The 26,699-nt window shown below is 41.9% G+C and overlaps 2 protein-coding genes across 2 annotated transcripts; both read right to left on the bottom strand.

Annotated features, from left to right (window-relative positions):
* Positions 1–2,514: 2,514 nt before the first annotated feature.
* On the bottom strand, positions 2,515–8,848 carry glula (glutamate-ammonia ligase (glutamine synthase) a). Its single transcript, XM_052088650.1, has 7 exons — positions 8,686–8,848; positions 7,866–8,061; positions 6,280–6,441; positions 5,838–5,984; positions 5,413–5,540; positions 4,480–4,679; positions 2,515–3,525 (listed from the first exon to the last, which is right to left on the bottom strand). Exons 2-7 carry the CDS (start codon positions 8,029–8,031, stop codon positions 3,213–3,215), a joined length of 1,116 nt encoding a protein of 371 aa, XP_051944610.1. The 5' UTR covers positions 8,032–8,061; positions 8,686–8,848; the 3' UTR covers positions 2,515–3,212.
* Positions 8,849–12,222: 3,374 nt separating this feature from the next.
* Positions 12,223–13,014, bottom strand: LOC127616855 (zinc finger BED domain-containing protein 4-like). The gene is made up of 2 exons (XM_052088659.1): positions 12,795–13,014; positions 12,223–12,727 (listed from the first exon to the last, which is right to left on the bottom strand). The coding sequence occupies exons 1-2, from the start codon at positions 12,956–12,958 to the stop codon at positions 12,247–12,249; spliced, it is 645 nt and encodes a 214-aa protein (XP_051944619.1). The 5' UTR covers positions 12,959–13,014; the 3' UTR covers positions 12,223–12,246.
* Positions 13,015–26,699: the final 13,685 nt, after the last annotated feature.

A 26,699-nucleotide genomic window follows, 5' to 3' on the forward strand; every position in this document is an offset into this window, starting at 1 on the left:
TGAAAATGCTTGGGATTACTTTGGAAGTGGAAAACTTTAGTTTATAGTTGGGATTTGAAATATCGTGTTTGTGACAGCGGCACTGGATTGCATTTATTTATTTTTAAACAACTAAATTTCCGATGGGCGGGGGGGGGGGGGGGGGGTGTTAAGACTTAAAACAGTTAAGATATCCTTTATTTGTCCCGCAATGGGGAAATTTACAGTCAGAGTTCAGAAAGGAAACCACAAGGTTGGGAGAGGTAAAAAAAAAAACACGCTCAAACTATCCTCTCCTTAGGATAATTTAGGTCCAGTCCATAAATAAGCATATGACAGTTACAACAAGTCACAAGGCATAACAAGTAATGAGGGGGAGGATGAATGGGAAGGAGGGTGGGGGGGTGAAACTTAAAAAAGTGATGTTGTTGTTTTGAGCAATCACAAGACCCCTTTTCTGATTTGTGAAACTGTGGATGGATTGTTGAAAATATTGTTGTTGTCTAAATGAACTGTCTTATGTTCTGTTCAAAAATTTCCTAGAACAGCACCTCCCAGAATTCCGCTTTAGTGTGGGGAAAAAAACACACCCAACCAGTGCCAATGACGGAAAACTTTCAGAACAAAAACAAAGTGAGGCACATGTCAGATCCTGGCCAAGCGACGTCCTCTGAAAGAACAAAAAAGTAGCCTGCCCATAGATTATTGTCTGACTTGCTTCTGGCAGACCAATGAGCGAGCTGCTCGCTGGCCAGTTGGGATGTAGGGGAAAGGTCTCAAAAGGCAAACTTTGCATTCCCTCCCCCAACTCAGAGGAGAGAATATTCTATAGAAAGGAAAGTTTTGGACCCAAGAGGTGTTGTTTTTCCTGTGTGTTGTTGAGATGACTTCTCATCATCTTGTGGCAAACCAAAAAAAAAAGTTGAAACATGTTTCCTGACCTCAACACTCTGTTCTTATCTATGAAGAGCAAAACTGCTGAGTTGTCACAAAGGTTGACTGAATATAGAGATGCTGACGCGGGTTTACGTTTTAGACTATGGCGGCCGCAAAATACGAGACTTGGCTGTGTCGAAATTAGTCTCATTTGATACGAACGAGGATAGAACACGGGGATGAGCAGCAGTACATGTGAATCACTGCAACATCTTACTGTATATAGGAAGAATCCTCCCAGACCTGATACGCAATTAGGCCACAAGATTAGGTACACCCGCACAATCTCTAATGTACAAAAAAAAAAAATTATTGTCTATGGTCACAATCAGATCATTTGTCAAAATGTTTTAAAAATGTATAATGTACATTTTAAAAAATATATTTATACTTTTATATATACTGTAGTATGTGTTTCAATTTAGCATTTTGTATTTTTAGAAACAGACTATAAATATGTTGATTATTTAAACAATATTTTATATTCTGGTTGGCTTTTTCAGATACACATTTTTTAAAAAAAATTAAAAGGACAACATGCGAGGGAAAATTCTTACAGGTAATTTAAAAAAAAAGAATTTTTCCCCCCTTTATTCATTTTTACAAACTGCTGCAGACAGTGTCAATCAAAACTGACCAATACGCTTTCTGCAAAGGCATAGTACCGGTACTTTGTTCTGGTTGACTTGTTGTAGTGGCGAGCCCATGCATGCGTGATTAAAAACTCCTGTGTAGAGGGAAGTAGAAATGTCTAAAATACCAAAACTGGAGGAATCATTTCAACCCCTTGTTCAACAGCTGCTGTTTTAACAGCACATACCCAACTACACGTTAGTCATCTATTTAACGTCTTAACACTCCTACGACAACCAACAACAGTGTTTGCATTCGGCTTATCCCGTGTCACGTGTTTAACAGGCAGCACGCTGATCTTATGCTGATCTTGGAGTCAGCAGTCTTGCATGAAGGTGTGACGCAAAAGTGAGCCCACGTACGCACAAATACATGGCTGGTAAATGCTGTCAGGCAGCCAGTCTAGACACTTGAGCTCACACAAAAATCTCCGTTCATGTTAAGGTCAGCGAATGAAGTATTAATTTGTTCTCGTTTTCTAACAAATGAAAATTCCAATGTTTAATTATAATGTTAAATGGAGTGCACGTTATGGCGCTTTATCTAAATCCGATGTTTAGAAAGTTATATTCACATACGTATATTATTCCAGTATATCAGGGTTTAGTTTACAGTGGTGCATTGGCGAAGCGAATCAATGGAAATGTTTTCCTTTATAGTTTAAAATAACTTACTTTCCTATCCAGGAACTTATGCTGTAGTCTGGTCAAATGCAGAACTCGGGCCATTTTTTTCCGTCTTTGGTCCAATTTCACATCCGTCCCCTTGGTGTTGTACAAGCCTCAGCCCTAGCTAGTGCTAAATAATTCATGTCTCCGGTTCGATTTGCAAACTTCCTCCCTTCATTTGTTGCTAGGAAGGTGTGAGAGACCAACAGCAACACATTGATACAATGCCTAGCTGGGCTTTATTACTGAGCCCGTCAAATATTCCCATCCACACAACAAACAAGCCAAGACAGCAAGGTTGTGATAAAAAATAAGTTTTAAATGTACCAAGAGAAAAAGAACCCGGGTTCAGTAAACTTGACAAAATTTACCAAATCGGGCGCATTAACAAAAGGATAAAACTCCTTGAGGAAAATCTACAAATGGCAGTATGGACAGATCACCACATTTGAACGTCATACACCATCTCGGCACAAACAACTACAAAGCGTACCAACACGGGTGACGCAGTGTGTCAGAAATCTGAAGACAAACGTTGCCATTTAAAAATACACTTTATCATAAAAATCAAAGAGTTAGTACGGTGGGAAGTTGGAAAAGGAAGGTCAGCAACAAAGTAAATTAGCAGGACATGAACTAAAGATTTATTACGCCGTACATGCTGTCCAGCCTTAGCAGCTCTACGCTTCAGTGTCCATGTGCTTTAGTTCATTTAGCGGAACGGGAGGCGGGAATGGGGGAACGGCATAGACATGGCTAGAAAAACTGTTACAAAAGCCAATCCCTTCTCACGGTGAAGGGAAGGTACCCTGCCATGACCAGAGTGGGGGACTACCAAAGTTATGAATTAACCGTTTGAAGTTGACCAGTCAACTTTAAGCCTTTTAAATGCAGGTTAAGCCATCTCAATGGGTGGGGAAAGAAAATAGTAAACAAGTGAAAAGAAAAGATGAATTTAGGAGGGTGGGGTGGCGGTTGGCAGTGGTCGTCATGGATTCAGTAATCCGCGGGTTCGTCACCCTCCTCGCCCAGCAAACAGGTGCGAATGAGCGCCTCGGTGACTCCGTACGGGTCGCAGTTGGCCGATGGGCGGCGGTCCTCGAAGTAACCCTTCTTCTCCTGGCCAACGCTGCGCGGGATGCGAATGCTGGCGCCGCGGTTGGCCACGCCCGCCGAGAATTCATTGATGTTGGAGGTCTCGTGGTGGCCGGTGAGGCGGCGGGCGTTGTCCAGCCCCCCTTTGGGGTCGTAGGCACGGATGTGATAGCGGTGCCTTCTGCCCAGCTTCTCGATGGAGTCCTCAATGGCTCTGGAATGAGACGGGACAGATCTTTGAGGTTACGAATGACATGCAATCAACTATTTCACGCAGCGGCATAATAATGCATGCTGAATTACCAGCATACTTAGTTTTTCCATGTGATTTTTTTTATGGGCAACAAGCGTTTTGTTTTTAACATTTACTAAAGCAGTTAAGTCATTATTAAGAGTAGATTTGCAATATTCCATGCGCATGCTGTTTTTTTTTGTCACTAACATGCAAACAAGGCAAATACAAACATAATTGTGCATTTAAACTCCCATGCAAACAAGCTTTTATTTAATGATCCTCTATTTACAATAGAATCCTGTTCACAATGTGCCAACGGGAATCAGACTTGACGGTCCACAAGTTTTGGCACACAAGTCAAAAGTTGCATCAGTATGTAATACTGATGTAATCAGCCTTTGTCTGAGGGCTCGTTATCTGCAGAGTTATAGTCTGTACTCCTTTTGGCCTTGTTTCTTTCAGGTCAAGCTTATCTTCAGCTATGTTCTCAATGAACAAATGTTAAACACAAGTCCTAGAACCGAGCCACATTTAAGATGATAGAATGGGAAAGCATTCAAAATTGAGTTATGTGATGCCAAAATGGATTTTTGCCCCCTTTCTGATTTAGTCCTGGCAGATGATAAAAAGTAATTTTGATGTAGTTAAAATTTTAGCTTTGTCCCCCTTATTATAGAATAGAATTTTTAAAAATTTGGACAGTCTTCCTTTCGTAACTTTGCTCCTGTGAATTGGGAATTTCTCCATTGCGAGACTAGTAAAGGTTTTCTTATATCCTTAGTTCACCACAGTTCCATTGTAATGGAAACTCATGACATATTCATATGATCTTTGAGTAGTAGAATTTCACAGTACTTTTGTTCAGTGAAAGCTCAGGATTTCTTAGTTTTCTGAATCTTGATCCCAAATGAACCAGAGAACTCTAATACTCACTTCAGTCCACCGTCCTCTCTCATCTCCTTTGTGCTGAAGTTTGTGTGGCAGCCGGCGCCGTTCCAGTTGCCGGGGATCGGCTTGGGGTCAAATGAGGCGATCACCCCAAAGTCTTCACAAACGTGGTGCAGAATGAAGCGCGCCACCCACAGGTGATCACCCATGTCGATCCCTTCGCACGGGCCAACCTGGAACTCCCACTAAACATACCAACACACATGTCACCAATAAAACATGATATGCAAAATTCTTCCTCTAAACATGTTAAGCTTCATTTCAGGGTGTTCTGAATTGTTATATGGAGGTGTATTCTAATAAGCTTGAAAGTCATATAAAAGTTACATTAAAAAATTGAAACTCGCATGATAGAGATTCACGAAACAAATAGGGGGGGGGGGATATTTAAGAAACCAAATTCTTCCCCAATTTTTATGTTAAATTATTTGAATTGTTTATAAGACGTTGAACTTAACGTTTGTTAGTTGTAAGCTTTAAATATAGGCAAAAAAAAAACCCTGTCATGAAATATTTTACCGCGTTTGTAATTAATCTATAATACACAATTTTTTTAATTGAACTACTGAAATACAGTTTGACAATAATCAAATTTATTTTGATGATCATTAAAATGACAGTGAAAATCAGGGAAAGAAAAGCTAGCTGGCAGATGTTACTTTGCTTCAAAACCTGTGTTGTTGAGATAGTGGATCTTTTATACGGGACATGCAATGAGAAATGTATTATGAAAAATAAATTAAGAGCATGTATGCACATATATTGTCCTTATTTAAAAATAGCATTTTCCTCATACATCTACTTAAGAAGTACGTGGTCCTCTGTGGCCCCCTTGGTAGCACAGATGAAAAATTCTGCTCCCCCCCTCCCCCTCTTGCAGCATTGACGTTGGCCATCTCTTGTGTACTGTATTTTTACCTGGGCAGGCATCACTTCTGCATTTGTGCCACATATTTGAACCCCGGCATAGAGACAAGCTCTATAATGGGCCTCCACTATGTCTCTTCCGTATGCTTTGTCTGCTCCCACCCCACAGTAGTATGGACCTGATAAGAAATCAGCCGTTGTATTCCGATTCAAACGCAAACACATTTTACACGTGATGAGAAAATGAAGCTTCAAATTTGCTTCATGAACCAGTTGTTGTATTTTTGACTCCTCTAGATGGCAGTCTCTGCTAAACATTGTGTGTAAAGTACACCGACTTGCCATTTATTAAGCCCAGATATGTAAACCAACAGTTCCATTTCGAAGAGTCATGAAATACCACTGGTTCGTAAAGCAAATTTGAAGCTTCATTTCCCAACACTATTCACAGCATATGTGGGTTTTTTTTCCCTCACCTTGAGGTCCTGGGAATCCATTGGATGGCCACCCAAAGGGGTGTCCGTCTGTGCCCAGGATGGTGTACTCTTGCTCCATGCCAAACCAGGGAACTTGATCTTCGACCATCTTCATGACCTTGTTGCACCTGCCTCGTAGGTTGGTTTCTGCAGATATGAAGGAAACCCCTTTTTTATCAAAGCAAGGGCTTCAAACACACTTCATGTGAGACTCATTTCAGTGAAATAGATAAATGGACACAGTGCCCTTTCTCAGCCTAAATTAGCTTCAAATGGTGTGCACTTATTGCATTTGTCCAACCATGTGCCTACTTAACCACTTAACTTAACCAGACAGAGATGTGACCATCTGTTTAGAGAGTTCACTCTCAGGTCAATCAGCTGATATGTATATAACTAACACTATTAGCAGGGAATTGTGTTACTTTGTGAGTGGTTTCACCTGCAGGCATGCGGTTGTACTTGAACACCTCACAGAGTACCAGCTTGTTTGGGTCTTTGCGGAAGGGGTCACGGAACATGGCAGCAGGGATGAGATACATGTCGCTGTTGGAGCCTTCAGCCTGATAAGTGCTGGACCCGTCAAAGTTCCATTCGGGAAGTTCTGAAAGGGCAGCGGCAAAAGTTCATGGAGACAATTTCTTTTCAATTTTATATCGCTTCCGCTCAAAGTCGGTAAAGCGGCAATAATAGGATGCCATTAAAGGGTCATAAATGAAATGTATCATTATTATTATCCGGTGGAGTCAAGAGTAATTTTTTTTTCTTTCCTAAAATTTAATAATCTGGATGCCCTACAGTGCATAAAAAGTTTGATTTTGCAGTCTTGTTCCAATGTGCAAAGAGTGTTGGCTATCCCCTATAATGCCTTTATGGTAATGAGAAAAAGTAATATCCCAAGATGCATTGCACGCATTCAAAAAAGGAAATGCATCAAAATACATAAGGAACTGAAGTACTTTGTTTGTTTAGAATATCCATTCATCTCGTATATACCCAGCGATACAATGTAACAATTTATTTATTACAGAAGGTCCACCAGCTGGCGTTGATGTGACAGCAATGACAATGGCACGTCCAAGTTGACTGCCAAATTGAATGACGAGTGAACTTCTGGACCATAGTCCACTGTATTAAAAAATATACCTCTAGAGTGCTTAAGGAGTAGCAAAGGAATGAATGCTTCCCAAAACAGCAGTTGTGATGCAAATCTTGAGTACATCACAGACTGTAAAAGCAGTGAGTACACACATGGCCATTGTTTCCTCGTCAGGTGTGGGGTCTGTCATGTTTTAAAAACGAGTCAAGATTTGAGTTGCAAAATTCTCAGAAACTATGAACCTCTTGTTATATGTTGTCTTGTGAGGGAAGAAATTTCATCTGTGCTGTACATTTACAATAAAGTTATACTTGACGTGTCTTGAATGGGAGTGAACAGAAGCAATAGTAATAAACTCATTAATGCACTAAATTGGAGTTTGGCCACCAGCAAGTACTTAAATATGCTCGGGTAAATATATTTTAACATCTTCCTGGCCCAACAATCAGATTTCAAGGACTTTTGCCATTTAATATGAAGAGCTTATTGATTGGAATGATACATAGACTTGGCTTGAGAAGCTTAAAGGGAAGAGTATTTATTATTTGCATGTTGAATGAGACTTTTTGGAGAAGGTGGACAGTTAAAATAGTTCACTTGTTAACTTTTTAAGAGGCTGGGGAAAAGGTAATACTTAACAGCCACGTTGCTAAATCCAGTTTTTAAAAAAAGTGATTGTTCATTAAAATATGGGAACTTTTATAAAAGTACGACTTCCAAATAAATCCGTTTCAGATCATGCTTTTTAACTGTACAATGGTATATGTGGATCTTTGTGTTCATGCGGGATCCCTCCCCATTCATTCCTCCAGTTCTCTCATGGAAATTTACCAGAAACTCTACTGGGAATCTTCCACCCCTTTGAAACTGTAGTCAAGATGCTCCAGATCGGTTTGAGGTCACAAGGCCAATCGAAAAAAGCGTCTTACCTTCAACACTTTTGGGCTCAAAATCCAAAGTCCTAGTTTTACACCGCAGCCCCTCTCCGGTCCCGTCGACCCAGATGTACATGGCCTGGACTTTATCCCCCTGAGACAGCTCCATGTATTGCTGCTTGATGACTTTGCTCAAACTGGCGCTGGACGACGTGGCCATCTTTTTTTTTAATTTCCTACTATAACACACCTGGTTCCGAGACAACAGGACAAGGTTGAAAGAAAGGGAGAGAAACGGTACAAATATGAGCTGTGTGCGAAAGTGACGCTAGGGGGCCCAAAAACAACGCGAAAGGGCCACCATTGTTCACTTTTCCAGAAAAACAAGACATCAGCAGCTTAAAACTACGACATCGTGAAAACTCGTCACGTTTGTATTCATTCTTGGCATTTAATCGGCGAGATACGACGAGAAATCCAGTAATCTAGGGGAAAATATCATCTGCATGATCGTCATTTGCCTTTAAATGGAGGCTGGCGTCGAAATGGTGACACGAGGAAAGCGAAGCAATACGACGAAAAAAAGTCAAGAGCAGAGCACTGAACATCCTACTGGCACGAGTACGTCGTAGCCATGGTGACACGTTGATCCAAGAAATATTGCATCATCAACGGCAAGCAGCTTCCCCGAGGTGACCAAATTCACACACCGAGAGATTCTCACAAACACGACAAAGACTACAAAATCCCGCGAATACACTTTAGTGTAGACATTATAGATGACAAAAGCTTTGAAATACCCTCCTAAAACAAAATAATACAAGTCCGGTAGAATTGACGGGCACACATCGACCTGGTAGTTAAAATGATTTACCTGGAGAAACGAGAAAATGTAAATAAAAACTAAAGGACTTGCAGGTCCAGTGCTTCGTCTTGCTAAGGGGGGTTTGTGTTCCGACCATTCTCCGGTACCGAAGCCCGGGTTCTGGCCATTTTTATACGGGAAAGACTGGCTTTAGGGCGTCTGATTGGTCTGAACTGTCCTAGAACGTAGCGTCACCGTGATGCACGGCTTGTACTGGCCGCTAATTGGTCAAATAGCGAAGTTGAACTCCGCCCACTTTTCCGCACATCCTCCTCGTGTGAACAACGTGTGTTCCGACTTCACTAGGCGAGGTCTTTTATCACACTCTGTAAGCCTCCCACCGTGCATATCCACGGTTTTGACCCTTGGGCTTGAAAGCTAGGTAAAGCTTGTTGTTTTTGAGTCCCCTTCGAAGAAATTGATTCAATTCGAACAGAGAGGGAACCAGATAATCAGTTAAACTGGAAGTTAGCGTGTCCTCGACGCCACCAAGTGGTACAAATGGTGTACTACATCACTACCGGCTTGAATGAGACATTATGTAATTTTACCACGTGCAACCTAGTCGATGTTGCCTTAGACTGGATCGCCACGCGAGCAGAGCATATGGAAATTATGATATCACACGACTGCGAACCATGTGTTTCATTCGGTCACATCTTTAGTGACATGTTGCTTTAATATTTGCAAATATCAGTTGATCAGAGTTGCAGCAACCCTCTTAATAGTCTCAAAGGAGTCGTGCTCGTTATAGATTGAGTCAAAAATCCCATTTTCATTCCCAGATTTAAACTGCCGAAGATTATTCAAATTAACATTACATTACAGAGGTTACATATTAGAAGCAGCAACAAGTGCGATTATGCAAGTGTACTCATCACAAAGGCCGGCGAGAGTACGGTATACGTAATGCAAGATTAAAATATAGTCGTCATGGAGGAAATTGGAGCACCTTCCCGTGTAAGTCTCTTAGCTCAAAATGTGTTCAAGAATCCTTTGGACATTGTGTGCATGTGCACGCTTTGGAAGACCTCAGCAGAATATGACGTGTGAATTTTGAAGATGTAATTGGGCTGGTTTACTTGAGGCACACTGCACTCACTATACGACAGTGGCATTATTTGACTCTTGAGCCATTTAGTGTCTTTATTCTGCGTTTTGTTTTTGTTCCCACAGCGGATGTTGTCCCGGGAGGTGATCTCACTGTTTGTGTTGATCCTCCAGCTGGTGTCCTCATGAACATCTTTAAAGCTGCACCAGCTGGTTGCTGAACATCATTCACGTGCTTGCACAGGTTGGTTCGGTGTTAATTTTGATAGTCTTATCCATGAACGCCATTGTCACATTTATCCTTCATTTTTTTCCCTCCACCGCTACTTCATAATCAATCTCTGCTTTTCTGTTGTGCTGCAGAAAATTTTCTATCTTGGTGCATAGCGCCTCCTCTTGGACATCATGAAAAGACTGCTGCTCAGGCGAAGGTAGGACCACTAGCCATGTGTAGTATAAGTCCCCCAAGTGATTCATACCGTGGCCTCGATTTTTGTGTTTGTGATTTTTTTTAAAGCTCGGAATGCGACACAAAAGTGGCAAAAAGACTTTGAAACTGTTGAAATGACTCGAAGTCAAATGTCCAAAATCTGAATAATAATCATGATTTTCACAATACATTAACATGCTGTAAATTTTGGACTGATTAGAATGTTCTTGTGAGAACAGAAAAACATTAAATTAAAAATTGTGTTCGGCTGTAATGGTTTACCTATGGCTCAAAACAAGGCTGAAATAAAATTTTCTTTTGGGAGCAGTTTTGATGAAGAATGACTTCATTTGAGGGGCAATCAATTTTGAAGAGTGTTTTTTTTACAGCTTAATCCCTGAAACCTGAAGCAAGGCTTTTATTAAACATTAAAAACACGACAATATAACAAGTGAAAAATTGGTTTCTTTTCTTTATATAATCACATTTAAAAAAAATTTAAATCACTGTGTGCATCGCAGTAAACTATTATTTTCTTGACCAGAAACTTTTTCAGTCGGGCAACTTCAAACACCCATGCAGTTAATTTTGGCGTTTTAACATTTTTGTCGATTTGAACTTCTTGCAATTAGCATATCTTCCTCATCTTCTGTTTAATTTACATCCCATCATCCCTTTGTGAGACCGCAACTTGTCAGAAGTGCTGTCATGGCGGTGTTGGTTACTTCGGAGCAGTTCCGTAACGTTATTTGGCCGCACGAGCTAGCCAGCTGAATCTCGCTGCTAGCTAGTTGGTGTGGCGTTATATCCTCGATAGTACCCGAGCGGAAAGCATGCAGCGAGGATGGGTGGCTGTTCGTTGCTGCTGTTTTTTTTGGACAAGATGATGTTGATTTCATTGTATATATTTTCTGAGACAAATCCTTGAAATCATCAAACTTGGACGCCATGACTGCCTCCATTCAACAACATTTAGCTTCACCAAAAAAACAAAACTAAGGAGTTGGTTGTGGATTTCTGCAGGAAACTGTCTTCACCTGCACCGATGAACATCCAGGGTACGGACATTGAGAGGGTGACCTACAAGTACCTGGGTGTTCTTCTCAACAATAAACTAGACTGGTCTGACAACACGGACGCTCTGCTCAGAAAGTGGAGATCTTTTGGAGTTCAGGGGTCACTCCTGAAGACCTTCTATGAGTGCCCTCAACCATTTATGATGGCATAGTCTGCTTGGTCAGGCAGCATCTCAGCCCGGGACAGAGAGAGACTTGAACCGACTGGTCAGGAGGGCCAGCTCGTTTCTGGGCTGTTCCCTGGACACTGTGAAGGAGGTGGGCAACAAGAGGATAATGGCTAAGCTAACGGCTATGATGGACAGACCCTCCCCACCCCACCCTGACAGCACTGGTAAACTCCTTCAGTCAGAGACTGTTACACCCGCGCTGCAAGAAGGAGAGGTACCGCCGCTGCCGACTGCTATCAGGCTATTGAATAGACAGACAACCTGGACTCACCCTCACTCACCCATTTTTAATACTGTATGCTTATAAGATAAGAAAACTTTTGATAGTCTCACAATGGAGAAATTCCCAATGCTCAGCAGCAACGTTATGAAAGGAAGAAGTAGAAGAAAAAAATATAGGAGTGGCTGTGAAGTCTAGTGATGGGAATTCCGGCTCCTTTTGGATCGGCTCCCTAAAAAGAGATCCGGCCTTTTCGGCTCCCAAATGGCTCCTCAGTTTTTTTGTTGCTTAAATTAATTTACTACCAAAAATAACGTAATATTATTATGTATAAAATGAATTACTAATGCAAAAAATAGAGAGTATATCAAATATTTATTTACATTCTTCTAAACATACTCAACATGGAGTACAACATGGAGTGCTACAAACATAAAAACAAAGTACAAAGACCCATCTCAAAACAAGGTCAACAAAAAGTTCCAATCGCTGAATATTTATAAGCTTTTAAATGTTTACAGTAAAACAACAAGTAAGCTTTTAATACAACACAACAAATTATAACTTAAAATTTGTAAAACGAAAAGAAAAAAGCAGCATCCAGGTAAAAGTTTTAATTTGTCTTTAGTGAAGATTGGCATTAAGAAAAACCAAGTGCCTCAGCTTTGAGGGGTTGATCCTGTTTCTCCTTTCTGTTAACATTTGCCCTGTTTTGGAAAAGATTCTTTCTGAGGGGACAGATGTTGCGACAACACACAGCCTCCGTGTCATCACATGTGTAAGATGTGGGTACAGTGAATCCTTGGCCTCCCACCAGCTCAAAGGATTTGCACTTCTCTGGAAAAGGGGCTCCTCAAGATAGGATCTCACTTCCAGAATTGCATCTGATGAAGGATTCCGTCTTGTAGTGCTTCCAGTTACTCGTTCTTCAAAGAACTTCCAAACAGCAGATGCTTGTGGCTCTTCTTCTTGTTGCTCTGCTCCCTTTTCTCCCTCTTGGCCCCCTGGCAGTGGAGTTGTCTGGCTGGCTCTTGCTGCTGCTGCAGTTATTCTTTGAAGAGCTTCATCAACCGCTCTATTGTCAGTGAAGGCCAGCTTCTTGAATCTTGGGTCAAGAAAGGTGGTTTCAACATTTTCACATAGAATAATGTGATAATATTTGTACACTGTACCTGTCTGCACTGATCTCCACAGTGACCTGCTCAAATGGCTCCAGAACAGTGCATGCCTCCTGCAGTATCTCCCATTCCTCTTGGCTCAGAGGATCAATGGGTGCATTTATCACAGCCAGGGTAGAGATGACTGCATCCTTGGACTCCAGGATCCGTTTTAGCATGTGAAAGGTGGAGTTCTACCTTGTAATACACTCTTGCTTGAGCTTCAGCTCAGGCATGCCCATCTGTTGTTGGGCAGGTTTGAGCTTCTGTGTGGCTGTTGTGCTCCTATCGAGGAATTCCATTATCCTCTTCACTTTGTCCACAGTGGGCTTCATCACCTTCAGAGCATCTCTTACAACCAGGTTAAGGGTGTGTGCAAGACATGGGTGATGGGTCCATTTCAGGGTTTTAATTGCTTTGGTGATGTTAGCTGCATTGTCGCTTACACAGCAAACCACTTTGTTTTCCACATTCCACTCTTTGGCCACTTTGAGCAGCTCCTCTGCTAAGTTCTGAGAAGTGTGTCTTTCACTGAACTCAAAACAATCCAGCAGACAGGTCACCATTTTGAAATTTTCCACAAAGTGGCATGTAACTGACATGTAGGATGTAGTGGTTCGGGATGTCCAGCAGTCGGTTGTTAGACAAACAGCGATGGCTTTTTGGACCCGTTCTTGGAGTGCAGCATGTTCTCTGTCATATAGGCCTGGGATGATTCTTTGAGAAAGCGTTTTCCTGCTTGGAATTGCATACATTGGATTGAGAGCATGAGTATATCTTCTGAATCCTTTGTCATCCACGATTGAAAATGGCTGAAAATCACTTGTAATCATTTTACCCAGTTCCCCGTCAATTGTGGTCTGTTTTGCGGGTTTTATAGGTGTTTGGATAAAGTGGCTCATAGAGCTCTGGGTTGTACTTCTAGGCAGTTGTTGTGACATTGCAGCAGCAGCAACAGTTGCAGACACACTAGCACCATCATTAACATCTGGTTCCCTTGCTTGTCTTTTCTCTTGCAATTGTACTGATGAGTGGACTTCTTATGTGCCTGTGCAGGTTATTTGTGGAGCCTGATTTATGGGATATTTTAACTTTGCAGAGTCTACACGCTGCCTTTGAACTATCAATTACAATGAAATGAGTCCAAATTTCACTGCGTTTTCTATCCATTTCTCACCTTTTCGCTTTCCACCGTGTTGTTTTTTTTTTTTTTTTGCTAACTCGCTCTGTCGTCTCCTCGCCTGTGTGTGTGTGTGTGTGTGAAACCCTCCCCTTTCTCTTCTACCGCAGATCTTGACCAATCACGTGCGGCTTTAACCGAAGGGGTGGGGGGGGGGGGGTTAGGTGGGGAATAACAGGAGAAACAAAAAAGTCGGCTCGTTCGCGAACGACACATCACTATAACCCTCCCGTTCCGGCTCCCAATGAGGTGGGAGCCGGCTCCCATCCTTCACTTCAAAGAGCTGGCCCTGGGAGCCGGATCGTTCGCGAACGACGCATCACTAGTAAAGGCAGCCACTCTCGCTTATATTTATATTTCATAATGTATATTTGTTTATATACTTTTTGATCTTCTACTTCACCCTTTCATAATTTTACTCCTGCAAATTGGGAATTTCTCCATTGTGAGACAAATAAAGGTTATCTTATATTATCACCCAGCTGTCAAAGTATACCTCACTTGAAATGGGGCTGATGCAGCAGACATCTTTTTGTTCTCAACATTGGCAAAATTAAGAATATGCTTTTATTGTATTTTGGTAAATGGGACCACCATTTACCAAAATACAATAAAAGCTCAAGTCAATTAGAAACAGAAATATTCCTTTTTTGGGAACCTGCCTAAAATGTCCAGTCTGACAACACGCTATGCAAACAATTGTCACTTTCAGTGTGGAAAGGCGTTGTTTACCTGTGTTGTAGCAAACGACTGATGAATAAAGTTCTTTTTAAGCACACGTTTGTTGTCTGTGCATGATTCAATCTATAAAATTTTGGCAATGAAGATGGCGCTTCACTTTGCGCCACTGCCTTTGTTCCTCTACGCCAGTCCCAAGTTAGTTCTTGTATGAATCTTTCAAGATGAGCTGTGATCGTTATTTTCAAACGCTAGCTAATTTTCTGTAGCCTTGAGTTGCTCCGGCAGGCTGTTGCACAGTCACGACCCATAAAACTGGAACGATGCGTCACCGTGAATGTGTGTCCTGACTTTTGGAATGAGTAAAAGGTTTGGAGGGCAGAGGAGCTCTTGTGGGTTCATGGGCTAAAAGCAACTCAGAAAAATAAGATGGTCAAAGCCCATTCTGAAACTAAGAAAAGCAACTCAGAAAAATAAGATGGTCAAAGCCCATTCTGAAACTAAGAAAAAGAACTTTCCAATGGATCCTCAATCAATGCAATGATTTAAAAAATGGTGTAATATGCTCTTACCTTCTGGGCGCAGTCACGACAAATCTAAAATGTTCCTTTTTTGGAAGATCAGAAAGCAGGTCATTATAATAATCAATCTGACAAGTGATTAAAACATGCATCCGCATCTCCGTGTTTGTCCGGGAAATAATGGGGCGTCGTCTTGCTCTGTCCTTGAAGTGATCGAAAAGCCATTTGCGTCATATTTTTTAACGTGCAAAATCAAAGTTAGATCAGAATCTTATCAAATATTGCCCAAGTTTTGCACCTGTGAGGAAAGATTAAAAAGGGAGGGAGGGGGGGCTTGGAAAGTTTCTCTTTCTGTGACCTCAGGGTCGATAACTAAAATTGCAGTTTCATCGTGGTTAAGCTGTTAAAAATTCTCTGGATCAAGAAGGGAATGCGCAGAGGAGGTTCAGATACCTTCAAGGCGTGCAGCACAATTTTGTTGATCTTCTCTCAGTCCTTTCATTTGCTGTTGTCTGTTCGGAACGTCGCCTTAGCGCGAAGGAACACCAAATGGATTCGGACATTTCTTGGGAAGGCCGGTGACGCCATGCGACTGAAAATGGGGATGTTTGAGTCAGTGACTGAACAGAGATCAATAAGAAAACATCTCTCCATGGTGGACGCTCGTTCGTTCACATCCTCTCCATATACTTCACAGACTCAGAAGAGCTCTTTCTCCGACAGACTCTGTCTGTCTTGTCATGGGGCTTTTTTTTGTAGGGGGCACTACTAAGCTAGTTTTGTGGGGTTATCTTTTGGACCTTTGAAATACCTCGCTGTTCACCAGTATACACACACATTTTGTGGTGAGATATGGCCTCTCTCCCCCGCAATGTCATTTTAAAGTGGGATGAATGATAAAAGTAGAGACTCTAAAAGTAATGTGGTCATGAACATTTGTGTGCTCATTGCATTTTTCTATTCCTTTTTATTATTGTTCGTTTCATCTGTAACTGCTTCAAACAACAAAGATGATGCAGAAAAGTGGTTAAGATCGAATGACTTATGTGTTGTTTTGTATGAATTTGTTTTTATGTTGTTCTGACTTCAAAATGGCGCCGCGTGAGTGCCTGCCTTTACAGCAGCTCCTATACTTTTTGTTCTTCTACTTTCTTCCTTTCATAATTTTGCTGATGTAAATTGGGAATGCCTCCATTGTGAGACGAATAAAAGTTTTCTTATTCTTATTCTTCTTTAAAGAAGGAATCTAAGTGGATCAGTCAGGATACAACACACCCATCACTTACATCAGCAAATTCCTGAATGCACCGCAACTGCTAAACATTGTTTAATTAATACCATTGAGTAATTACAGGGCGTCTGTGCTTAGGATTCTCAGTGTGGGCCGAACACCCATCAACCCATAATATATTTACGTTCTGTGTCCTTTTTGAGTCCCATATGGGGTATTTTCCTTCAACTACACTGAGGTTATGTCCCAGTTTGAAGATAAAATTCCAGCCGACTTGTCTTTTTTCATTGTCATGTTGGGCTGGAGGGCATGACCTGCTGTGCTTCGCCTCTCTGAATGTTCTCCCGAGTAATTGAAGACATGTGCCGCTACAGCTCACATGCAAACTGAAATCCTTGCTAGGTCAAATTGTATCAGATTGGTCAAATGGGGTTATAGTTCAGGCAGAGGATTATCTGTAAATCACAGGGTTAATGTCTTTTATTGGTTGGGAGAATCTCTCTGAATGTTCGAACCCACAACCACTGGATCACCTGAGCCACGCCGGCCAGAAGCAGACTGGTTTGTCGAGGGAACTTAGGAGAGGACATCCCCCCCCCCCCCCCCCCCACCACCACCACTCCCACACCCCGTCTCCAAACCATAACATAGTAATTCTTTTCAAACTCACTAATATCCTCTGACAGAAGCTGGTTCACCCCAAGGACAAAATCCGTTGAAGGAACCTCAGCAATGTTGTTTTGGCAGCGTGGTGATGTGTTGAGGAGTGCAATGATCTCGACGCAGGAGAGACCAAGCAGCTATTTACACAAGTATATCACTTCTTTGGGTCCAGGAGTCAAGAGCTTCTTTTTCAATTTCAAAAAGAATTGAATGGGATGCTGAATCCTCACCCCTGCCGAGAAAATATCAATGTAAGACAAGAAAAAGAAAATAAATGTAATCTTTTGATTGGGATTTAACACAAGACGGTACAATCATGTTTCTTTTCACCACTACCGAACTTATAGGGTACTAAACGTTGAGAAACATTTATTCACCAACATTACTAGCTGGTGTGTGAGTGCATAGGATATATTTGCTTCTACTTGAAGGAGACATCAATTTTATATAAAGTATATATTAAAGTAGCACCTTTATATATTTGTGTATAAATTAATGTGTACAGTATATCAAAATCTATCTGCAGCTGTTCGTCAGAAAATTTGAATATCATGAAAAAGTTGATTAATTTCAGGAATACTCTTCAAAAAGTGAAACTTGTGTGATGCATACATTGATTCAAGTGATAATTTATTTTAATTTAGGTGATTATATCTGAAAATTATATATTTTTTAAAAACGCACACATTTGCTATCTCAGAAAATTTTTCTATACAAGGAGTTTTTTAAATGTTGGTCAACCGAAAAGTATAAACTTAAAATATGTACCTGTGCACCACACTGAGCCCCAACTAAGCATTAAGTGCTGTACACAAACATAGTTTTCATGTTTATACTTTTCGGTTGGCCAACATTTCAAAAACTCCCTTCTTTGTATAGACTTATATATTATTCAAATTTTCTGAGATAGCATTTTTTTTTTTTGTCAGATATAATCATTGAGATAAAAATGAATAAACACTTGAAAATGTGTCAGTCTGTGTGGAATGAATATTTGCATTACCGGTACATTTAATTTTCAATAGTATTACTGAAATAAATAAACTTTTTCATGCTAATTTATTTGGCGGCTTGGTTGTCGACTGGTTAGCACGTCGGCCTCACACTGCAGAGGTGCATGGTTAGATTCCAGCTATGGCTTTCCTGTGTGGAGTTTGCATGTTCTCCCCCGTGCATGTGTGGGTTTTCTCTGGGTCCTCAGGTTTCCTCCCACATTCCAAAAACATGCTTGTCGGGGTAATGGAACACTCGAAATTGTCCCCAGGTGTGATTGTGAGTGCAGATCGTTGTTCGTCAATGTGTGCCCTGTGATTGGCTGGCAACAGGTTCAGGGTGTCCCCCACCTACTGCGCGAAGACAGCTGGCATGGGCTCCAAGCACGCCCTGCGACCCATGCGAGGATAAGCGTATCAGAAAATAATTGGATGGATGATAATCTATTTTTTTGTGAGCACTTCGATCTATCTATTGAGCTGTCTGTCTGTCTCTACCTAGCTTGCTGTCTGTTTCTCTCTCTCCCTGCATATCTATCTCTCTATCCATCCATCCATCTAGTGCTGTTGAATGTTCTGTACTGTGAATCGCTTTGTACAGCTAGAGCGGTTGTGAAAGCGCTATATTAACCAAGAAGCACTGTGTGTATTCTTTATTAACACGATGAAGGTGCAGCACCCTCAAGACACCTCGAGGGGGCAGCAGTCACCAATCTAGCATTTCCTTTGGCAGCATTCCCATTCTTGTTCGAACAGTGGAGAAACGTTTGAAACACACGGCCTCTGTAGTAGAAGCAGTCACTTATCAAATGCCCATGAATAATAAATGGTTACGTTTATAATAAAGAAATGCGTTTTTCCCCCCTTGTAGCTGAAGAAAACCTAAATCAACGTCCTCCATTCACTTTGATACCAGTTCTGACATGTCAAACATATATTATGTGTAATGAACTGGCTTGTCAAAATGTAATTAAAAGGCCTTTTGCAGAACGTGACAGGCAGTGGGCAAAATGATCCTGTAGCTGCAATAGAGAAAATAGAGAGAGGTTTTTGTGTGTACGATGAAAGACTTCAAAAAAAAAAATCCTCTTTCATCATCATGCTCTCAATTAATAATTGCACGTCATTCATTCGTCTACAAAATGGGATGCACAAAGAGCCTCTTTATACATGGCACAGTTTTAGTGTGGAATTGTGAGCCAAATCTTAAACCTTTTGACACTTGCGCCATTGGTGTGGTACCTCATGGGTGGAGTGACGCTTGTAAAGCCTCATGTCAAGAAGAAAGAACTCAAAAGTTAGCTTCAGGGTGTCAAATTTATTTTTCTCATTGGCCATATCAGCGTTTTGTTTGCTCACAGGTATGTGGTCATCGCACTGACACCATTTTTTTTTTGGAAGCAATGTGTAACCACAATTGTTCCTTCCTTTTTAGGAAAGGGAGTATGCAGACAAGTGCAGCTGTTAACAATTGAGGAGTGTGAGATACTATGCTATTAAAAATTTAATGGCATTTATTATTACGTTGGCTCCATTGGAAAAGCCGAGAGAATCTGTTTAAAGGCGGCTGTAATTTGTTTGCACTGCGATAGTTTATTATTTTTATTTTTTTAATCACATGGCGAGTCATGACATATGCTAGCTAGAAGCTAAGCTACACTGTGTTTGTCAATTTATTTTCAAAATGAAATTCAACTTTATGTTGTCCTCTTGGTGAAATTTGTTTTGGACGTTCATGAAGCGATGCAACCACTATGCAAACTGCTCTTATATCATTAAAATATAGAAGGGCATACATACGCACATTTCATACACACATTTCTCGTGCATTCTACACAATTACATCATACTGTCCATGAGTGACGGACCTTTATGGGACCTTCTGTGGAAGCTCCCAATAATGAAATTCTTGCGCCTGCATTTGATTACTCTCACTTTGGTGCTGGATAATTCATTTTGAACAGACCTCAACCAAAAGTAAGTAGTAAAAATGAAGTGGGGGTCTGGATCTGGCTCACGGGTCTTGAATTTGACACCTGATGAAGGTGATACTGCTTTGTCCATCATGGCACATCCACCACATGAGCTAAATTTGTGTTTTACATTCCAAGCCGTCCGCTTACTTGAACAATCTTTTGACGATTAGACCCCACTCAAATGATCCCCCGGCGCACTCACATCATCATGACCTCCAAGGACACATTCTCACCATAGGACAAGAATCGACTTCAAAAATGAATAAGGCTGACAACACAGTCGTCGCTATTTCAGCGGCCGGCGTGTCCCGTGTGACTCATCAGCCGCGCTGTAAATCAGGCGAGCAAGAGCCTCCAGGGATTGTGTTGCTCCAAAGCTCCTTCAAAGCACTTTTATATGGAGCGTCAATTGGGCCAACGCTTTGCAATAACACTTATTGGCACCGTGGCGCCGGAATAAGATGGATTGTTCACATGAAAATCAACAGGCGAGCTATTGCAGCTGGGATTGTTGTGATTTTTGCCGTCTCCATCATCTCGCCCGTGTGTGTGCGTGCGCGCAAAGTCAGAAAGCTGTGTGACCCATCATGGGTTACATTTAATCCAGCCTCCTCGCTCTTCTTTGGGATAATAACTTTTTTTTCTTGAGCTCCATTCCAGGGCTTGTCTGTCATCTTGACACGCCAATATCTTCCAACTCCACTGTTTCATAGTCACTTTCATTTATTTCCAAATACCATTTCACACCCTGCTGGCTTTAACTAGGTATCACACCAGGAGTGAGCTGCAGATTCAATTGAGACAACAACATTTCTGTGCTCCCCCTCTACTTTCTTGCCCCCAAAGAATGAGTGAATATTGTAAGTGGCAGACTTTATAAAAATGAATTTCTCTCGCACCATTTTCTTGGCAAGAATTTGTGTATGGCATGCCCTCTTGAATTCAAATAGGTTGACTGCAGTGGATAACATTTATAGCCTTTATTTCCGGTTATCTCGTATTCTTGAATTCTGTTTGTGTGCATGTCAGACCAAGGATGTTTTGGACCATAAACGTACTCTGAGGAAATGTTGGCTTTGAAAAATGTTAGTTTTTAGGATGAGAGCCAACACACTTTTTGTTGTCAGTCATTGTATAGAATTTGCCCACCACAGATTAATTTGAGGTTTCTGTTACTTCTGTTTTTATTTTTATTTTTTACAAAGAAGTCCCAATTGAAGCCTGTTATTTATTTCCAATTTTAAATTTTACATACGACTTCATGGCCTGACGCGAGAAAAACCTGTTAGTGTACTGCACAAATTTTACAATATTACGTCAATTGCCGATGTCACAATAGAAAGAAACTTGCGACGATTTATTATAAAACTTATTTATAGGCATCGTTTTTGGCCCCCAAGGATATAGTACGAATCACAAAATGAACAGAATCTCAACTTGTTAGATTGAATGTTGAACCACGATGAAATACGACAATTGAAGTTTGCATTTGAAAACAGTAAATGAGTCAACATTGCGCCCATAATGAATAAAGTTCTGCCACAATCTCAAAAACACAAATTTGACCAAGATCTCCTTTTAGGATTATTTGGGCTTTTTGTGCTAACTTAACAACCTTCACTTGTGCTGCCGAGTTTTATATTCCATTTGTTGTTAACACTTTAATGCTTTAATATAAGGCTTAATTCAGCATCGAAGTGCAGCTCTATTTCAAGGTCATAAAATGTGCCACAACAACACCCCCCTAACATTCTTTCAGCCGGTTGCCAGCCAACCCCGCAGCCCAATTTCTCACGTAGCTACCAAAATGTCAAGTATCTACTTCAACAACACTTTTGGAGGTTTTTCCACATTGTATAGAGTTCCTGTTAATATTTACTTGTGTTTTGTTTTTGTCACTACGGTTCTGAGAAAGGCTTTTGTTTATTTTGGGAAATCCTGTCTTGCTTTGAACTTGTCGGCATATAGATTCCTTTCTCTGGTCCAAGTTAGTTGAAATACGCAACGTGGGATATGCAGGTTACATTATGGATTTTCAGGACGATCTAGCATGCTACTAGCAAATACTGAAGCCGACATTTGGAATTCTCAGCCCACAGAAGAGGCATATGTTTTTCTTGATTTGCTTTACTTTGGGCTGCAACTGCTTGAAATCCCTCTACGGACACCTACCATCGAAGCTTCCAGGTCATGCAGGTTTAGAAAGTCAGTGTTGGGTGCTATTGTGTTAATTATCTGAATTGTCTTTTGGTAATTTGACATAACTCGGAATGCCGCGCTCACAGAGACACTGTCCAAAACGATTTTCTTGGCTGGTTGTAGTTGGTGCGCGGCCATTCCAAAAACCCGACTGTTCACAAATAACCTTTTAAAAACAGATGTTTATGTAATATGTAGCATGTCACGGCTCTGAATTGATGGCAATGTTTCTTTCACATGCGAAATAACTCGGACAGTGGAATTGGAATTTTGGACCCCAGCTTCCAAAATGGCTCACCCGGAGCAAACGGCAATATATGCTGCTGTCAGATGACTTGCTAACTGCTCACACGCTAGCTGTAGTTACGTCGCTATCGTGCCATCAAGTGGTTACCTGGCCTGATGGAAGTCACATCTTCCTTACCACATTCATTTCGATACCCACCTAGGTTGATATGATTGACACCCAAGTTGGAATATTGAGTTCCCTCGTGATCAAATCAACCACGCGGGATGACCTAGCCAGATCAAAATGGTATTCATGTGAAGTCAAAGCAAAACATTGTCAATCTTATTTCTATTGCACTCGTATATCAGCTCCCATATATGAAAACCTGCGCATTTGTCCCGCAGCTGACATTCTTCCCTATGTGGTAATAAAACAAACGTGCCATTTTGCTTCGAGTCTTTTACGCTACAGCGCAAGTCAACAAATGCGAACATTTTGTCATGTATTTATTCTTCTCCAGTAATTGCCTTGCTAACACCCTCGGGGGGCAGGGGGGGCTCCATATGGAGCGGAGCGCGTGCCGCCATGCCAGTAGGTGATCCCGCCCGTGGCTTGGTGGGTGAGCGCGTCGTCTGCGTCCCCGTTGCCTCAGCGGTTGACATATCCGAGCTGTTTATTAAGAGGATGACAACTCTATCAAGCTCCATAAGCGGGCCCTCGTGCACAGGAGTTCTTTTGTTACTTTCGGGGAAGGTGTCATCAATCTTGCTGCCATGCTACTCTCTTGAGCTGTTGATGGCAAACACGATTCCTCTCTTTTCTGCCTGGCCTCTCTCGCCTTGCTGAGGGTAGCAGGGGGTTGGGGGGGGGATCAGGGAGATAGGCGGACTTTCCCAGAGAGCGCCTTTTTTTGACAGGCGACAGAGCGGACCGCTCGGACACCGGCGGTGGATGTATGGGCCCGTGTAATGAAAAGATGCTGACAGGACCTGCTTGCTCAGTAATGAAAGTAGCTGCGAATGGATGCACACATCCTTTGACGCCTTTTGTCTCCCTTCCTGTTCCCACAGCATCCATCTCAGCTGTTTTTACCCCAGAAGAAGGTGCGACAGACACATTGCAGGGCGAGAACATTTGAACATTTACATGTGAGGCCATGCGGTGTGACTTTTTAATGAAACGGCTACATTGACGTAGGACCTGCAATTTCTAATCAAATCTAAGTGCACCAACCTTTTCGTGCACCGACCCCCGTGCACTTCAAGCCTGTCGCCAATGCTGTGCCACTCAACATTCGGCGCGGCTCATGGAGATGGACTATGATGTATGTACTCGCGTCGACTGAGGTCACACACTCCATAAACGTCTCAGACAAGCCTGATATTTTAATCTCTTTTTAGTGAGGGGCCGCTGGGCCGTTGCCCAATCAATACAGGCCGATCATTTTGCCAAGAGAGCTCACTGGTGCTCTTCGGTGTTTGGTCTGAGAGCCGAGGCCTGCAAAAAGCAACGCTGAAATCGGTCGGCCGTAGGAAAAGAGATACAACAAGGGTCTGTTTGTGTCCCACAAGGTATTCAGATTCAGAAAACTTTATTTATCCCCGTGGGGCAATTAGAGTGATATCGACTCCAAACACACCATAGGGCTAATTATTGGAGAATCTAAATCATACAGGTGTGTTCCGATCCCATTGACAAGCCGTTTTTCGTCTTAAGGCATATGGTATGGATAAAATCTCAATCCATAGGTCGCTAACCATAATTATGACTACAACTTGGCTATTATCACCCACTGGCAATAATAATGGCTTTCACTTAGTCGCAAAAAAATTGCTCCAAGTTTGTGGAATGTCTCTGTGGGAATATGCCATGTCACACAGGTCACTGAAGCCGAACCTGTGGTCGGGTTTCATTGCTCACAATTTCCATCCGAGTGTGCCCTAAATGTGTTTGAGGGCCTTATGTTGAGGTGACTAATTCAAGCATATTTTGTGGGAGCTTTCTCTAATTAGTTCTGCCTAATGTGTCAGCTAGTATCCCCATCAAGTGTGGTCCTCACAGATCAATTTTTAATACCGTGACCAGTTTGCCTTTTGTGTTTAAGACCCCACATATGGCAAGGAAAAAAAAATCTGAGGTGACCAACACAGCACACCTCACGCACGAACGCATGACAACCATATCTCTATCGAAAATCGCAATTCTCCTCCCCCAGACCAGATGTTTGTCATAATACTGAGACTGAGAAAGGCAGAATGGAGCCACGGGGCTATCCAGATTGCTAGAAATTATTTAAGGAGAAAGCCAAGCAGTACACGAAGAAGAAGCTAGACTAACTCTTAGCTTATTTGTAAACCGCATTATGGTCTTTTCTTGTCGGTTTTATTTTGGTAACTCATTCTGTGCAACCAGTTGTTGAATTCTCAGTGGCTTCTTCAGTGTCATGGAGTGTGTGGTTCGGCCGCTTTTGGTGTTGACCATGCACGGCATTTGGGAGAATCTTGTGCTTTTATCTCCAGTAGACTTTGTTATTGTAATGGTCTTATGACTGGTTCTCCTTCAACAGAGCATCAAACTGTCGCAGCTCATTCCTACAGTCCTAAAAACTTGATTTTGGTGATCAGGGGGGTTGCAAAGTACTCAAATCTGGCCACGTAATCGGTGTGTCTGGTTGTGTAGTCTCCCTTTTTACATGAAGAATTAAGAAAGCCTGAGATTGTTAACCTCAAAACTAAAGCATGCGGTCAAACCCATTATTTTACGACATGCCGCTGGATGCAAAGAGTGCTAATTGCAGTTGAGAATTTCTGCTGAAATTGTGTTAATCGAACAGGCGTCTGAAAGACCTTTCTGTAAAAGTCTGTTTTATTCGGCGGCGGCCGAAGAAAGTGTAATGCGACGAGCTTTGTGAGCGCACTCGGCCAAAAAAAAACACCACATTCTCGCTGCTAATTTGTTTTCCAACGGTTTCCAAGGCGCCAGATAATTGTCTGTGAGATATTGTTTGTTCAGGTGTTCTGCGTAATTGAATTCTGTATTGAAAGGGCTGTGGATGAATGCCGGTGCAAAAGCAGCATGTATTTTGTGATACATAAATGGACTGAGCGGAGCAGAATAATTTCCCCCTCAATGGCGTCCGGCGATGATTGCTGCACATTAATTGTCTGGCCGGTGTATAAAGCAACCTCGTTTTTGAATTTCCAGACAACTCAACTGGTGTTCACCCATTTTAAATTAAAGCCCCGCTGTTGGGGCTTTTGTGCGGACCCCTTTCACAGATTATATGGCTTCCTCTTGTTTCTCCAGGAGCTGTCGCTTTGCACATGATGACCTTTTGAAACTCTCAGATTGATTTCACGCATCCATTATTCTGGCGAAACCCGCCTTTTGTCAGCCGCTGCAGCGCTGTGAGCTGCGTGCTGATAAGCCCGTTAATGTGTGTTGCGGTGCAGCCTGGTCTGAGTGCACATGTGGAAGTCATATAGCGTCCGGTGGGACGCACGTGTTGACGGAGGCCCGTGATGCATTTGATCATAGTTAGTCTCGAAGAGGGTCTTTGCTGGGTTTGATTCAGCAGCCTCACTCTGACCTAATGCCTTGGCTCAATCAGTCACCTTGTCCTCCCCTTGACTCCTCACCCCGTGATCCCTCATCCCCCTCCCCGGCAAACTCAAGAAAAACAACCCGAGTGCTTAAGACCCCTCTCTTTTGCCGCCTCCCACTCAGAATCCTTTCCGCACACAAATAAACGACCCATCTAAGGTTGTAACAAAGGTGAGGTGGAAAAAAACCCAAAACGTCGTGTAGGCCTGCGTGTTTGTTTTTGATGAGCGGTGTTGCCACATTTGCCTTGAAAAAGTAACTTACCGCATTTTCCGCAGTATAAGGCGCACCGAAAAGCATTGTTTTTTTCAAAAGCTGACAGTGCACCTTATAGTCTGATGTCCTTTATATACGGATCAATATTCAGATTTCTTGTACGTTGTATTTTATGTTCTGTAAAGCGCTTTGTTCCAGCTGCAGCGATTGTGAAACCTCCATATAAATAAAGCTGTATTGTATTGTATTCCCTTTAGCGTAGTACCATCTAGTGGATGCATGGCGCAACCGCAGCCACTATTGTATAACTTCTATTCAATGTATTCTATTAATGCAATGTATTCTCTTAATAGAACATTCATGTGTTCTATTAATGCAGCACACCCTACAAACAAAAATAGGCCAGTCATTGCCGGTGAGCCTCATAGTGCG

The sequence above is a fragment of the Hippocampus zosterae genome, chromosome 15 (genome assembly GCF_025434085.1).
Source record: "Hippocampus zosterae strain Florida chromosome 15, ASM2543408v3, whole genome shotgun sequence".
Classification (NCBI taxonomy): domain Eukaryota; kingdom Metazoa; phylum Chordata; class Actinopteri; order Syngnathiformes; family Syngnathidae; genus Hippocampus; species Hippocampus zosterae.